Source organism: Quercus suber, unplaced genomic scaffold, assembly GCF_002906115.3.
Source record: "Quercus suber isolate HL8 unplaced genomic scaffold, Cork oak 2.0 scaffold_379, whole genome shotgun sequence".
Classification (NCBI taxonomy): domain Eukaryota; kingdom Viridiplantae; phylum Streptophyta; class Magnoliopsida; order Fagales; family Fagaceae; genus Quercus; species Quercus suber.
This window is the reverse complement of record NW_027069831.1, coordinates 599209-616860: the sequence shown is the minus strand read 5'-3', so window position 1 is coordinate 616860 and position 17652 is coordinate 599209. Positions and strand designations below refer to the sequence as shown.

The following is a 17652-nucleotide window of genomic DNA, read 5'->3' as shown; positions in this document are numbered from 1 at the left end:
TAGAACTTTTAGTCGTCTTTGGGGAATGGGTAAGTTTAAGAAGTTGGTTGAGTCCGACGAGATGATGAACAAATTCATTGTCGACTATGGAATACCCAATAATGTGAGTTTGAAGTACTGTGAAGAAGGGGAGTGGTACCTTAAGAGGAGAGAGGGTGAAGTCGTGATCCCGATAGTCGCTTTCGTAGAAGGAGGATGAGAATCCCTATGAGGCCGGTGACCCTCAATTACCTTAGGCATTTTCGCCTGGCTCCTACAAATGCCTGGCTCCTACCCAGTGCGCCGTGAATGTATTTAGGATATTAGGGTGTGTAGATATCTTGAATGAGAAAATGGGGCTGAGACTGACTCACCACGATGTGAACTGGTGCTATAACCTTCATCACCTGAGAGGTAAGACATACTATATGAAGACAAGGGACGATAGGATTCGTCTCATCTAGTGTCTTCCTGATTCCAATAAAGGGTTGACTCAAGACTTCCTCATAGTGTCAAGGGAGTGGCACAACGGCTTTCATTGCCCAACAGTAAAGGGGGAGCCAGGTAGAATATCCGAAGTAGGAGACAATCTAGGTTCATTATTTTTATCTTTATAACCATATATCCGCTTTGGTTTATTAACCATAGGAGTTTCATTTTTCTTTTCGCAGATCCGCACGCCTTTGCACGTCATTTCCACCTGGTTAACAAGGCGGATTTGGAAACTGTTCTTAGGTCGGACCTTTTCCTGAACGAAACAGATAACCAGGTCAGAGCTGCTCATCAAATCCTCGGATGCGACCCAGCTCAGAAATCATTCCCAGTCCCGAAGCATGTAATTAGAGCTCGCGATCCTCGGCTTACGCAGATTACCGTGGTGGAGGACGGTTTTGCATTCACTGAGGGGTCTTATAAACCTGAGGCATTCCGCTAGCAGGTCCCTCCTCATCCCAGCAAGTAACGGTGGTCGAGGAAGGACTGTTTAAGAAGGCAAGGGATGTGGTTGAACTGAGTTCCTCTGAGGACGAATATAGCATGTTCAACCTAGCTAATCAGTCCGAGGATCCATCTGGTGATCTGGGAGACCCTCATTTGTCCGAAGCTGATCTCCAGTCCATAAGAGTTGGTACTCCAACTGAGATGGGTTTAAAAAGACAGCCTCAAACCAATCTTCTTGACCTGCTCGAAGGCAGTTCCAAGAAAGGTGTACCAGAAGAGTCGCAGCCCCAGCCCCCAGCACCTCCGCCCCAGATTTTAACTGTGCAAACCAGGTCGTCCTCTGCCCCCACAGTATCAGACCTCAGACCGAGTCTCATGACCCGAAAAAGAAGAGACTTTCCAAGGGTAAGGAGCCAATGGAAGGGAGCAAATCTCATTTCCTGCCCGAGGAGGGTAGGTTTCGCAGGCCTCTGAAGCAACTGAAACTCGGTGATCAACGGAAAGGGTAAGAAGGCCATCCAGCAGTCCGAGGCTAAAGCCTGGCTGCCTGCTGCCATGCTCCATGATCAGCCCCTGATGGATAACGCGTCGATGCGAGAACCTCAAGGAGCTGAGGGGGCTCTCGTAGCCGAGGCCCTGGAGAAATCTCTTCTTCTTCCCACTGACATGGCCGAGCTAAGGAATATGAGTAGGTCAGAGGTTGTCCTCGACCTTAAGAAGTATCTAGGCATGGTGGGTCCTTTGGCACCTATTTACTTTATTCAAAGTTTGTCGCTTAGTACCTTTCTTTCTCTTTACAGAGTTACTTGTTTTTATTGGCAGGCTATCCAGGCCCTTTTCAGGTTAGGCGAGGAGGTCGATGACCATAGCAATGCCTTAGCGCAAGAGTGTGACAAGTTCTTGGAGGCTGCCAATACCCTCAAGAGATCTGAGGCCGACCTAAAAAGGCGACCGAGGATCTGGAAGAGATGACGAAGCCAGGGATACTGCTGTCTTCTGTCTACCACTTCTATTTTTCTGTAAGTATCTAGTTTCCCCATAGGTTTGAGTCCGAGGACCATGCAATACCTTGGTTCTGTCTAGTACCTAGGTATAATGGTGTGAATAGTTTTACCATAGGCTTGGATTCGATGACCATGCAATACCTTGGTTCTGTCTACCACTTCTATTTTTCTGTAAGTATCTAGTTTCCCCATAGGTTTGAGTCCGAGGACCATGCAATACCTTGGTTCTGTCTAGTACCCAGGTATAATGGTGTGAATAGTTTCACCATAGGCTTGGGTCCAAGGACCATGCAATACCTTGGTTCTGTCTACCACTTCTATTTTTCTGCAAGTAGAGGTTTGTCCTCGGACCGCTTTATTGGAGATGATTCCTCCTTGGGTCAGATTATAATCTTTACACGTGGCGTTGATCTCGCCTCTAGCTCGAGGCCCCATCTTTTTCATTTATGAAGCGCCCATTGTCCGTTCTTGTTCCGCGCTTGACGCTTCTGTGCGCGAAACGCGCCTTCATTAATGTCCTCGTAAATTAACACGAGTCCAACGGTCTATGGCCTCCTTGGAAATTGGCAGCTTCATTATTAGCCCAGCTGATAATTCTCTTTTCGAACTCTGCATGAATTAATTCTCACCAACCCCCATCCCCTATATAAGGTGAAGAGATGGTTTGTCCACAATCCATGAACTTCCCAGCACAAACAGAAAAGACACCTCCTTCCAACTTCCCAATCCCTTTAAACAACCCCGCCGGAATTGTGACTGGAGTTGGCAAATATAAGGCGGCTCTGGGCGGGTGTGAGGGCATCCAAGCCAAGAGCTATTATGGCCGCAGCCCCCACTGGGCTTCCGGTGCGGCAGAATCTAGGCGTAACCCCGATGGCGCCATATAAGGTGGCCCGGAGGGATGTTGTTAGAGTACCTAACGTCTTTCCTCGGAGCGCACCCCCGACGAAGAAGACATGCGAATTCACCTCATGGGCGATGCTCGAGTGTTGCCGTCTCCAACGGCCAACACTCGTGACGATTGGAGAGAAGCAAGGGAACATCATGGGGGAAGGTATCCCGGAGCCCCTGCATCTGCTCCTCTCTTTGTTCCAGCTCCGCCTGGTCGAGAAGGGAGTTTTCGGTGGCCTGGAAACATGATGGCCCTCCCCTTTCTCTGCCTTTTGTGTCAAGCTCTCCCATTCTCTTTATACCAATAAAGGGACGGCTTGACACTTCCCACTGGCTAGCTTTTTTAGGGCGGCTCCACCTGGGCCTCTGATTGTAGAAATAGCTGGTAGGATTAGCTTGTAAATTTGTTTGTGAAACACACCTGCCTGAGCCTTTGATTGTAATCTGTACTCTTTCTATTTATGAAATAATAATACCAAGATTTCTCTTTTCGCTGTCAAATCTTCTATTTTTTCTTCTTCTCTTTTTGTTTTTTTTTTTTTTTTTTAACCTACTGTAAAATAACTACTTAGAACACTCGCTTGGTGCGCCGGCCAGCACCCTAATCCTTCCCACAGACGGCGCCAATTGTAGGGACTCAATTTGGATTGACCCTGAGTATGAGTAGGTTTTCAGCCCAATCAAGCCCAAACAATAAATTTATAGAGGGTGGGTTAAAGGTTTAGGCGCTGGCCGTCGTTCATCAAGCATGAACTCTCCTTTATAAAAGAAAACACTTAGAATTTATTTACAACTGGGGGGACGCTCCTCGGCCCGTGGCCGAGGAGACCATTGTCTTCTCTTTTTTTTTCCCCCCTTTCTTTACTTTACTTGTTTTTCTTATATAGTCTTTATCTTCCTATCTCCTTATTCCATCTGTTGATCATCCATTTGCCTCTCTTCTGGCCGTCCGTCCCATCAGAGGCCTTATCAGTACTCAAGTGGTTCACTCTGACCAACGTTGCCCTGTTAAGGGGTTATCTCCCCATTAATGTGGCCAGGGGGGTTGGATGAATGCATTAAATGCGAGGGTGACAGCTTACTTTGGGGTTGGTCTTTCCCAAAAATCATCCTTGTCAGGCCGAGGATGAGGAGGTCCTCGGCATGAATTGGGAAAAGAGGCTTTCCCCAATTTAGCCTTGAATAGTCAGTATTCCTCGGCATGGGCCTTGGGCCTGCTACACGATGGGCCGAGGCTGTCAGGCCCACGGGCCCCACAATTAGTTTTCTATAGCTCTAAGTGAGAATTTCAAAACATGATATTTTTTTTTTTATTTCAAATTCTATGGAACCAAATAGAAACTCACAACGTTATTGTCTTCTTCGATCTAGTGCTGCCACAAGCCAAGCCAAAAAGATCGTCTCGAACTAGATTCAAAATCTTGATATTGGTTGTACTGGCAATATATACCGTACTGACTATTAAACTGGTATTAATACTTTTCTAAAACGCACCAGATAAAATATTAGGTTGTACCATCTTATACCAATTATACCAGTGATTTTTTGAATGTTTTGGTCCGTATTAATGTTTCGGCTGGTAGAATAAAAAATAATAAAAACTGTTATAAAAAAAAATGTTATTAAGCTAATACATTGGGATAGTGTACTTAGACTAAAATTTTAGTTTATAAAATGTGTGGATTTTAAATTATATGCTATAAACATATAAATACATATAAAACATATATATATATATATATTGTGGGGTCTAAGAATTCGGTGACCCCAGCCTATTTTTGTACTGGGCTCAAAGCCCACGCCGAGAAGGAAGGAATGTCCGAGGACGAACCAAGAAAGCTCATATTGCCGAGAGACATCGTCGAGGACAATCCTGTCCTCGGCCAGCAAGATCATAGAAGGGAAGAGTGGCACGCCATCAAAGGCAGCCTTTCAGAGCATTCCGAAAAGAAGGACGAGTACAAGAGGTTAGCCATGGGAGCATGGTAGAGGAGCAGTATAAGGAGAAACTGTCACCTTCGCATTAAGTGCCAACAACTAACATTCTAACCGCATTAATGAGGAAACGACCTCTAAACAACGCTACCTCAATTACCATGACTCACAGAATACCAGAAAGGATGTCTAATGGGATAAGCACTCAAGTATAGGCTTAGATGATTAACAAATAAAAAACTAAGATCATTTAAAGAAGACTATATAATAGGATAAACCCACCATAAAGGGGGGGACGATGGCAATCTCAAGAACTCCTGCAACCATGGCCATCCAATATTAACAAGAACAGAGCTCCTCGGATGGTGCCGAGGACAAGCTTTCTTTGACAAACTCAGGTCATTTCTATTTGATTATCATGTAAATCCATTCTAGTTGTTATCCACGCACTAAAGCCTAACTCTTTGGCCCGCTCTCTACAAATTCATTATACTGGGTCCACTAGGCCTAGATTCCATTCGTTTTTTTAGCTTAGTTCGAAAATCGAGACCCTAAAATTGGCGTCGTTTATGGGAAGAGCTTGTGTGATAGTTAATGCAACAGGTAGCTAAGATAGGATCAGGCCCTCATCGGCTAAAGCCCCCAGGGAAGGCCATTATGATGGCCAGTTTACTATACGAATAAGACACTACACGAGGCACACACAGATGTTGTCCTAGCTCAGCTTCTGCTCAAGCCCATACTTCAAAGTGGCCCTCGCGAATCTGGTGGCCGAGTTTGCTAGACCTCCATTGGAAGAAGTGACGGCAACATAAAGCGATTCAAGGAAGCTCCGGGGCAAGGCTGGTTTTGGAAGGTATATGTTGATACCTTCTAATCTGCTGAAGTGTTAGACAGAACCAAGGTCCTGTGTGATTCCTCGGACCACAAACCTATGGGGAAACCAACAACATTTAGTAATTATCTAAGTATTGGATAGAAGTAAGGTCTTGCATGGTCCTCGGACTAAAACATGTGGGGAAACCAACAACTGTTGACAATTATCTAAGTATTGGACAGAACTAAGGTCTTGCATGACTCATTGGACCACAAACCTATGGGGAAACTAATAACTTCCAGCAACCACCTAAGGGTTAAATGGAATCAGGGCGTTGCACGGACCCTTGGACCATAGCCCCCGAGGAGATTAACTACTCCAAACATCTATATGGGTGATGAGCAGAATCTAAAAGGAGTCCGGCTTCTCGGATCACCTACCCTTTCCCCACTCAACAAAGATGTGAGCAAAGGTCCTGCGTGGTTCCTCAGACTACAAACCTATGGGGAAACCAACAACTTTTGGTAATTATCTAAGTATTGGACAAAACCAAGGTCTTGCATGGTCCTCGGACTCAAACCTGTGGGGAAACCAACAACTTTTGACAATTATCTAAGTATTAGACAGAACTAAGGTCTTGCATGACTCCTCGAACCACAAACCTATGGGGAAACTAATAACTTCCAGCAACCACCTAAGGGTTGAATGGAATTAGGGCGTTGCACGGACCCTTGGACCATAGCCCTCGAGGAGATTAACTACTCCAAACATTTATCTTGGTGATTGGTAGTATCTAAAAGGAGTCTGGCTTCTTAGATCGCCTACCCTTTCCCCACTCAACAAAGATGTGAGCAAAGGTCCTGCGTGGTTCCTCGGACCACAAACCTATAGGGAAACCAACAACTTTTGGTAATTATCTAAGTATTGGACATAACCAAGATCTTGCATGGTCCTCAGACTCAAACCTATGGGGAAACCTACAACTTTTAACAATTATCTAAGTATTGGACAGAACCACGATCTTGCATGGCTCCTTGGACCACAAACCTATGGGGAAACTAATAACTTCCAGCAACCATCTAAGGGTTGAATGGAATCAGGGCGTTGCACGGACCCTTGGACCATAGCCCCCGAGGAGATTAACTACTCCAAACATCTATATGGGTGATGAGCAGAATCTAAAAGGAGTCCGGCTTCTCGGATCGCCTACCCTTTTCCCACTCGACAAAGACGTGAACCAAGGTCTTGCATGGTATTCGGACTCAAACCCGTGGGAAAACTAACAACTTTTATCAATTATCTAAATGTTGGACAAAATCAAGGTCTTGTATGGTCCTCAGACTCAATATCCTTTCACGGTTACACAGTTTGTGGTATAAAACACATGGTTATGTTCCTGATTATTCCTATATGGCTAACTTATTTAAGGCCACCAACCGAGTACTGTAGTCGGCTTTGTTAAAGTCAGGGCGATGATTTTTTTTTACCACCAACGGCATTAGTTCCAAGTCCCATTGAAGGGAAAAATGACAACATACACATTAAATAATCACTGCAGAGAAAGAAAAAATTCATAAAGTAAAAAGTACAGCCCTTTTTTTTTATTAAATAAAGGAAATGTACATCATACACCAAATGGCTTAGGCAGGCTTGATATAAAGCTAACTATAAAAAGAGAGGCTGAGGCAGGCTTATTTTAAAGCTAACTATAAAAAGAGAGGCTGAGACAGGCTTGTTTTAAGGCTACCAACAGCAATCGAGCCAGTGTGGGTGGTACCGGCGATGAGAAAGGAGAAGAAGGGGAAGCGCCTGATGGCCGCATCCCAAGACGTTCCCTTAATTCTCTCCCAGTTTCATGATAATTAAGCATTAGAGATGGCAATGCTCGGGCATCAGCCGTTCACCTCCATCGGTAAGTAAACTGGATGCGAACCACTACCATCTCGAAGGGCAAGTAAGGATGCATACTGGAGAAAAATGTTATATTTCTCACAAACCTTCCTCCTAACTACAAGACATCCTACCATCAAGGTGAGACCTAGACTTTGTTGCATTGAAAGTCGGATATGATCTACGCCCGCTTCGGTTCTTGGCTAAAGGAGGAAGGTCTTTTTTCTTGCTCGGTTGAAATGTATGAACGTCTTTGGCCTCCGCCTCCTTCGCCTCAACTGTGTCGATTCCCCCAGAGTGCCTTATATAAGAGGCGAAATCCATCGGAAATTAATTTACACGGAACTCAAAGAGAGAGTTACAGGCGAAATAACTCCCACCCAATTTTTGAAGAAATCCTCAATCGTTGGATCTACATCATTTCGCAAAGGCATTAATGAGGGTGCACTCCGTATATCGAAGCGCCAGGAATGTGCCTTGGGCAGGTGAAGAGACTTCAATGTTGACAGAAGGCAAGACTTGACGAGCCATGGCAAAGACCCGAGGACATGAAAATCCTCCTCTCTGTCCAAGGAGCCAGACAGCAAGATTTTGAGGGACTATTTTGGGGCCTAAGAATTTGGCGACCTTGGCCCATTTTTGTACTGGGCCCAAAGCCCACACTGAAAAGGAAGGAACGTCCGAGGACGAACCAAGAAAGCCGGTATTGCCGAGAGACATCGTCGAGGACAATCTTGTCCTCGGCCAGCAAGATCATAGAAGGGAAGAGTGGCACACCATCAAAGACAGCCTTCCAGAGCATTCCAAAAAGAAGGACGAGTATAAGGGGTCAGCCATGGGAGGATGGTAGAGGAGCAATACAAGGAGAAACTGTCACCTTCGCATTAAGTGCTCACAACTAACGTTTTGGCCGCATTAATAAGGAAACGACCTCTGAACAACACTACCTCGATTACCACGACTCACAGAATACCAGAAAGGATGTCTGATGGGACAAACACTCAAGTATAGGCTTAGATGATTAACAAGTGAAAAGTTAAGATCATTTAAAGAGATACATATAATAGGAGAAACCCACCATAAAGGGGGGGACGACGGCAATCTCAAGAACTCTTGCAACCATGGCCATCCAATATTAACAAGAACAGAACTCCTCGGATGGTGCCGAGGACGAGCTTTCTTTGATAAACTCAACTCATTTCTATTTGATTATCATGTAAATCCATTCTAGTCATTATCCACGCACTAAAGTCTAACTCTTTGGCCCGCTCTCTACAAATTCATTGTACCGGGTCCACTAGGCCTAAATCCTATTCATTTTTTAGCTTAGTCCAAAACTCGAGACCCTACATATATATATATATATATATATATGTAAGTACATAAATAACGGTAATCTTAAAATGATACACTGGTGGTACCAAAACATTTCATTTCCCTGGCTATAAAGCAAAACAATCTTGGTACGAAATTTGTATTTGCAATGAATAAAATTTTTCTACCTCACTTTTTGTGTTCCACTTCGAACTCCCCCAATTATAGACTATGTGTCTTTTTTTTTTTTTTTTCCTCCTCATTTTAAACTTTGATTATTTTATAAATAATTTTTTTTTTTTAAAGTAAAAAAGAATACACTACAAGTTGCCCATCTTTCACACATGTAATAATTTGTAATTGTTTCCTCTTACGATTGGCTTTTGCATGCAGGACTTTTCTACATGCTTGCTATGTCCACAACTTTATTTTATTGGATGCATTCAGATTCCACAACTTCACCCTATCAAAAAAGATTCCATAACTTCTTCCACATGTAGGCTTTTTTGATAAAAGATATCAACTAGCTTAATTTCTCTCCATGGATTCCAAGATTATCATCCTCCTCATCTTCATTTCCATCCTTTCCTATCAATTGCACTGTTGTAATGCTCAACCTTGGACTAAAGCTGGTTACTGGTATGCTAGCAGTGAATCCCCGATTCCTGACATAAATTCTGCCCTGTTTACACACCTTATATGTGGCTTTGCTAATGTCAGCTCCACCACCTACCAGCTTTCCATTCCCCTAGAGCAGGAACAATACTTCTCTAGCTTCACCAACATTGTCAAAAGTAAGAACCCATCAGTTATCACACTTTTATCTATCTGGAATGCAGGAGCGGAGCCAGGAATTTTTGTTTGGGGGGGCCAAGTTGCGACGCTAACATATTTATCAAGACAACTTCCACACCCACACACACATATATACACACGCGCGCGCTTTTTATTATATATACACACATATATATACACACTTTTTTATTTGATAAGTTATATATATATATATATATATATATATACACACACCCAACCAAAAAAAAAAATATTTTTTAATATTTTCAATCAAAATTATTTTTGACGGCGATCTTTCATAAAAAAATTCATTTTTTCTATTTTCATAGTAAAAATCTTAAAAAAATTTATTTTAAACACAAATTATCAAATTTTATGCTAAAGTAAGTAAAAAATCTTTCAATTGAACTAATGAAATTTTCAAAAACATGAATGATCCAAAACTTGGAGAAATAAGTTAGGCTTCAAACATATTTAAAGCTACCTTACTTTAACACATTATATGGCAACTAAAGACACATTTCATGTGTAGTTTTAGTGACAAAATTTTTTAGATGAGTCAATGACTTGTTAATCGTCACATAACGGGTTGAAAAATATAGATTTAAACATGTTTGATACCAAATTATATCAAATATTTAACAGATATAAAAGCACATTTTACAATAAAAAATAAAATTGCGAAAAATAAAGCTATATCTTTATAACTATTAGACCAATTATTTTTTTTAAGAGTATTATTAGACTAATTCAAATATTTGAGGGGGGCCAACTCTTATTTTTTAGACTAAATTTAAAAAAAAAAAATAATTGTATATATATTTTAAAAAATTTTAAAATTTTGGGGGGCCATGGCCCCCCACCCCTGTACGTGCCTCCGCCCTGCTGGAATGGACAAGCTACAACTGCTAAAGCCATATTGGGTGAGAAAGTTAATACTTCAGTATTGTCTTCAATGCTTAACCAATCTTCTTACAGAAAGTCTTTCATTGAATCCTCAATAAAAACTGCAAGGCAATATGGATTTCAAGGCATAGACTTATTTTGGCTTTGGCCTAATACTGCCTCCGATATGACCAATATGGGAATTCTGTTGGATGAATGGCGAGCTGCTGTGGATTCTGAGTTAAGAAACTCGAGCGAGTCAAAATTGATATTGACGATGGCCCTTTATTACTTACCAAGTTTTGAATTTGGGAGTTACCCAATTGGCTCAATACAAAGAAATATGGATTGGGCACATGTTGTGGCATATGACTATCATCTGCCCTTAAATGAGAAATTTATTCATGCTCATGCTGTTTTATATGATCCATCAAGCAATGTGAACACTGATTATGGTATAAGAGGGTGGTTGGCTAAAGGATTTCCACCTAACAAGCTCGTTTTTGGTTTGCCTTACCATGGCTATGCTTGGACACTTGTGAATCCCAAAGAGAATGCTATTGGTGCACCATCGTCAGGGCGGGCTGAAACAGAAGATGGATCCATGAGTTACAAGTACATCAAGTCATACATTCGAGGTTATAATGCTAAAACAATATTCAATGCAACTTTTGTTATGAATTACTGCATCATAGGATCGACTTGGATTAATTTCGATGATGTGGAGTCTATCAGAGCTAAGATTTCTTATGCCAAGCAGAAGAATCTACGTGGTTACAATGTGTTTATGGTCAGCAATGATGATAATTGGATGCTTTCTCAGGCAGGTACCATTTGAAATTTACATGGTTGTATTTTGTCCTTCCCAAACACTAGTCCATGAATTCACATTATAAATCCTTCTACAACTTCGTTCTGTGAATCTGTTTCTTTAGAGATGGAAGAAAAAAAAGCGAAAAGTTTTATGCAAGTGCCCACAAAGTAGGTTACTCATCATGATACATTTTTGCTGCAACTAAGTGAAGGGGCCCGTTTGGCAGAAGTGGTTTCAAACTGCACTTTTTCGAAGTATAAAATCTTCACTTTTTTTCTAGTAACAGTATTTTCAAACAGCCCCATTTTCAAACCAAAAACGAAAACTCCAGTACCAAATGGGGACCCTCAGGAACAAACCCGTTCATCAAGCTTTGTATTTTTGTTCATGTTTCATTAACCTCACATTTCTTATATCAAGAGGGTATAATCATCCCTATAGGCTGTCTTACAAACATCACAATATCTCTGCCACGTTGATGCCAGTGCTGTACAAGAATCATCCTTCCACTCATTTGTGTTTGTCTCACTTGTGCACCAAGTAGCAGCTGTTGAGCCTAGCCTTAATCTTTGTGACAATGTAATTGGCCTGCGTGTCAGAATTGCTAAGCTTGAATGAAGCAAATATTAAGTCCTTAATTGGCCTTAAGAATCTGATCATATACGGTAGAATTATTAAAAATTAGTGGGAGAATAGAATTTCCATCACCCTGTCATCTTGGATGAAAGCTCTTTATCTAGCTGAATGTAGACGATTCTGTAGGACATCTAACAGAGTGCTTGCGTCCAACTCAAGTATCTTCAACCAAGTTTGATACTAACCCTCTATTTATGTTTTTTTTCCAATCCTATATTTCAGATTTTTTTTTTTTTTTTTTTGTTAGAGTTGCCATAAAGTGGGGAGGGTCGGAAGATTCTTCTGCTTATTTTATGCGTCTTTCTTAAATACTAGTTTTTGTAAAATTTTCTATAGAAGGTATCTTCTATTTTTTTTTGTTTCTCAATACAATGCTGAAGAACTTAGTGAAATCTAGGTGCAATAATTTTATTGATTTCAATGAGAGATGTTGATTTAAGTACTGGACTGCATTGACAGCTCAAGAGGAAGATAATGGTCCAGAAAAAAAGCGAAGATTACTGTTGATAATTATGCTTCCGACAGCTTTAATCATTATCATTCTAGCCTTCATGATGTATTACATACGAGGCAGAGTACTGAAGTCAAAAGGTAAGTATCCTCAACTTTAATACTTCACCTGTAATAACATGATATTGAAGAGCATTTCCATTTGTTAGAAAGTGAGTTCCAGGCTGCCTTGATTAGCCTTAATTTCTGCCATCTATCCCATGATTCTAGAGATTTGATATATTTAAGTGATTTGATTTGGATCAATTAGGAACTGATAATAGTGATTGGTCTGACATTTCCTTCTAGGTTGTAGATGCTTACCTATAAATACCCATGTTGTCAAAAGTGCGCATAAGGGCGCTTAAAGCTCAAAGCCTTAAGCTCTGAGTGCTTCGCTTGGTCGAAGCGAAACTCATTTAGTGAAGCTTGCCTCGGGGACGCTTTTCTAGTGTTTTTTGAAGAAGCAAACAGTAAGCTTAGGTGAGCTTTTTCCATTTTTTGATAAAAAATAAATTATATGAATCGTTAAAATTTAAAACTGAGCCTGCAACCTATCATTATGCCTCTAAAGACCCCAGTTGGTGTGTTGCTATGTAACATGAGTTCAATACACTCCTTTCAAATAGTACCTGGTCCCTTGTCCCTCATCATCCCTCTATGAACATTCTTGGCTTCAAAGGGGTTTATAAAGTTAAGAAGAAGTCCAATGGCCCCATTGAAAGGTATAAAGCTCATCTTGTTGCCAAGTGCTATAATTAACAAGAAGATGTGGACTTTATAGAAACCTTTAGTATGGTAGTGAAGCCGGTCACTATCTGCATAGTTTTATCACTCTCCCTCACTTATCATTGGCCCATTCAGCAACTTAATATAAAAAATGCCTTTCTCCATGGCGTGCTTTCTAAAGAAGTTTATATTGAACAACCTCGGGGGTTTTGTGACTCCTCATCCTTTACTCATGTTTGTCGCCTTCATAAGGCCATTTGTGGCCTCAAACAGGCTTCGCAAGCCTAGTGTTAGAGATTCAGTGCCTTTCTCCTTCATCATGGCTTTATATGCAGTAAGGCTGGCTCTAGCATGTTTCTCGTTCGATCCTTGGCTAGCATCATGATTCTCCTTCTCTATGTTGACGACATTATCCTAACTGGCGGCTGTTCCTCCATTCTTTAATCGTTCATTCATTTTAATAATCAACAGTTTGCCATGAAGGACTTGGGTGATCTACACTATTTTTTAGGCATTGAAGCCATGCGCACGTCAACAGGATTTCACCTTTCTCAATCCAAGTAGGCCCACTCTCCTTGCATGGACATCCATGTTAGAGGCCAAACCTTGCTCCACACCAGTTTCAATTGTCTCCAAGCTTTCTCAACGTGATGGTGACATTATCTGATCCCTCCTTATACAAGCAAATTGGGCTAACTTCAAAACCTAATGATGACTCGCCCCGATATCATTCATGATATTAAATTAAGCTTACCAGTCCATGCATTCTTCCACCACTGTGCACTTACAGGCTGTGAAGCAGATACTTTGATATATCAAAGGCACCATTGACCTTGTTGGCATCCACCTCAAGCCATGCTCTTCTCTCACATTACATGCCTGCTAATCCAGTATTTTCATGATCACACAGAACACATCGAGGTAGATTATCATTTCATTCATGATCTCATCACTACTCTTAAAGGGCAACTTGTTCCTATTGAAAATCAGACTACAAAGATCTTCACGAAGGGATTGGTTTCCTCTCGTTTCCTTCTACTTCGCAACAAACTAGTTGTGCATTCACTCTCCATTAGTTTCCTGGGGGATGGGGATGCTGTTGAGTGTTTTCCAGACTTGCTTGGCTGCCTTGATTAGCCTAGATTTCAGCACTAGATTCTCAGCCCGTCTATCCCATGATTCCAGAGATTGATTTGTATCAATTAGGAGCCGATTATAGGGATTGGTCTGACCTTTCCTCTATGTTGTAGATTCTTCCCTATATATACATGTACACAATGTAATCTTCTCTCAATCCAATATGCAGAAACTTTCTACTTATTATTATTAACAGAGCGTTTCTCTTTAGTATGATATTAAGATTAATGATTTTTCTCTCTTCATTTTCCAATTTTTGTTGCAGGCATGATGATTTTAGACAACAGAAGTCCATCTCAGCCGGTAAACAATACATTAGATTCTGAAAATCTTGACAGTAATGATCCTAATCCGAAAGCACTCAGCCTTTCCACCATCAAAGTAGCTACAAATGACTTCTCAAGTGCCAACAAGCTTGGAGAGGGTGGTTTTGGCCCTGTTTACAAGGTAATGCCTGGACTGTTCTTATTCTTTATATGAAAGGGAAAACATTGAAAAAAAAATGTAGGGTATGTAGGTTTTCGTGAAACAAATGTTAATTGATTCAAGTAGTTTAAGGTTTAGCTATTATAGTAAAGAGTAGCTTATGTAGGTTCTTGGAGTTCGGGAGAAGTTTGAAGGGACTTGAGAGCTTTTAACTTCTGTTCATGTGTTACACCCTCATCCCTTGAGCAACACTATTAGCTCCCTGTCCTGCTTTACAGATGAAAAAAAAAAATCAGGCTCTTAAAAGGTTGAGTCTAGAATGATTGACAACCCATTCAAACCACGCAATATCAAGAGAGAACCCATTTCTGCACCACAAATTGAAAGCAGAATAAGATTATGCTGTCCACACTCCAAATAAGCAATACTTTCACTATTTCTAAGCTGAGTATATACATATTATACAATTTTTGTCGAGGGAGCTAGTGTTGCCTCTGTAAAATGTGAATTCATATCAGTTGTAAATGTGGCTTATTCTTTACGGACATTGCAAACGGTGTGTGTGATTTTTGCCAGGGTATATTACCAAGGGGACAGGAAATAGCAGTGAAGAGACTTTCTAAAACGTCTACACAAGGACATGAGGAGTTCGCAAATGAGGTTGCTCTTACTGCAAGACTTCAACATATAAATCTAGTTAGAGTTTTGGGATTCTGTATAGAGGGTAATGAAAAAATGCTAATCTATGAGTACATGCCAAACAAAAGCTTGGATCTCTACCTATATGGTATGCAATCATTTCGTACCAATTATAGTTAATCATTTCATATATTTGTGGGTCTGAGATTTACGTTATATTTTATAATCCTAAATGGGTCTATATATCCAGTAGATATTTTGGTTTGATGCCACTATTATTCAATCCTGAGAGAAGCAAAGATGACAATCTAAGCTTATGGAGATGTGAAAGGCCACGATGTCTTGCTTGAGTGCATTTTCAATAGTTTGTTAAGTATTTTTGTGTGATAATAATTGCTCAGACTTAATTCTATGCAGATCCAATTAGACAGCATGTATTAGATTGGAGAAAGCGTGTTCACATCATTGAAGGGATTACTCAAGGGCTTCTATATCTTCAAGAATATTCAAATTTTACAATTATTCACCGAGATCTTAAAGCTAGCAACATTTTACTAGACAAGGATATGAATCCAAAGATATCAGATTTTGGGATGGCTAAACTTTTTGGAAAAGATGAACATGAAGCAAACACAGACCGGATTGTTGGAACCTAGTAAGCGCTCAGCTTTTGGATGATTTCTCAATTGTATTTCCCTTGTTATTAACCTCTCAGCACTGCTATTTTATATGCAATACAGTGGCTATGTTCCTCCAGAATATGTTAGAAAAGGTGTGTACTCCATGAAGTATGACGTCTATAGTTTTGGAGTTCTACTTCTGCAAATCATAAGTGGCAAGAGGAATTCATGTTATTATGGCACGCGTGAAACTTTGACCCTTCTAGAATATGTAAGCAACTCCATTAAACTTTTCTTTTGATTTAACTTGCTGCAACTCAAAAAATGTGCCTTCTGAAATATAAAGCTGAATAGTGCTGAATGATTTCAGGCGTATGAGAAGTGGATAGTAGGTGAAGGCATGGATTTTATTGATCCATCGCTGGATGATTCCTCTTCATCTTGCAAACTCATAACATGCTTGCAAGTAGCTCTATTATGCGTCCAGGAAAATCCAGTGGATAGACCAACAATGTTGGAAGTTTATTCAATGCTCAAAAATGATATTGGTGCTATCTCTACCCCTAAAAGGCCAGCTTTTTCAACACATATTGATGAAAAAGTAACGGGCAGATCTACATCAGAGCAAGGAAGTTGTTCAGTTTATGATTCATCAATTTCCCAGTTAAGTGGACGATGACCAGGATGGTGTTTTTGGGAGATGATATACTAAAGAGATTATTGTTTTCAATTGTTCCCTGTGCTGGTCTTCTTGTTGTAGACTCCATAAATTTGATTGTTCTTTCTTTGAGCAGAGCATAATACATAGGAAACAGAATATTATCATGTGGATCTTTTTACTGCTACTTATAGAGACATGTATCCAGAGCACTTTCTCGAAGAATTGACACAAGACAAAACCAAAATGATGAAGGAACAAAATTAAATAATAGGAAAATAACGTCTGTATAAGAAGACAATAATATTATTATGCTTATATAAACTAATAAACCTTGGCTTCAAAAAAACTACTAGACCTTAATTTTAATAATAATTGTCATAGGAAATTTTTAATTTTTAAATTTTTTTTTTTAAGTTTCAACATATGGTGTCCGCTCAAAAATATTTTAATTCTAATGAACTAAGTGTTTGTTTGGATTGGCATCTGCGTTCATCACGTCTTTTTTTTTTTTTTTTTTAAGTCTAGTGCCTCTTGCATTGTTCATGGGACATGAACAATGCAAACAGGTAAATGAATAGTGATTTCATTAATGAACAGTAACTAAAATATATTTTTTTTATTGTTTTCAGTTTTCAGCAAAATAAGCGGTACTCAAACGCACACTAAAAAACTTAATTCTAAATAACTTGAAAAATACTAAGTTTCAAAAAGACACTTGACTCTAGGAAATTAAAGAACAATACGAATAAACCTAAATAAACTACCAACACCTAAAATAAAATACAAAAATGTAATAGAAATACAAGTTATTTAAAAACTTCAATAATACTAATGCTCTGTTTGTTTCGATGGAAACTATTGTATAAATATATTTTTCTATATATTTTTAGTGTTTGATATCAATTAAAAAAAAAAGTCAAAGGAAAATTATTTTTAGTCAACATAAAAATTTTAACTTATTTTTATAGATTATTTTCTATTATTTTTTTTTTAGGAAAACAACTTTTTATTTTTATTTTTGAGAGTCAGGCAAACAACTTTATTTCACAACA

The 17652-nt window shown here is 39.9% G+C and overlaps 1 protein-coding gene across 1 annotated transcript; it reads left to right on the top strand.

Annotated features, from left to right (window-relative positions):
- Positions 1-10455: 10455 nt before the first annotated feature.
- On the top strand, positions 10456-16764 carry LOC112030100 (cysteine-rich receptor-like protein kinase 44). The gene is made up of 7 exons (XM_024062782.2): positions 10456-11276; positions 12359-12490; positions 14520-14701; positions 15257-15467; positions 15737-15974; positions 16060-16210; positions 16310-16764. Exons 1-7 carry the CDS (start codon positions 10520-10522, stop codon positions 16616-16618), a joined length of 1980 nt encoding a protein of 659 aa, XP_023918550.2. The 5' UTR covers positions 10456-10519; the 3' UTR covers positions 16619-16764.
- The last annotated feature ends 888 nt before the right edge of the window (positions 16765-17652 follow it).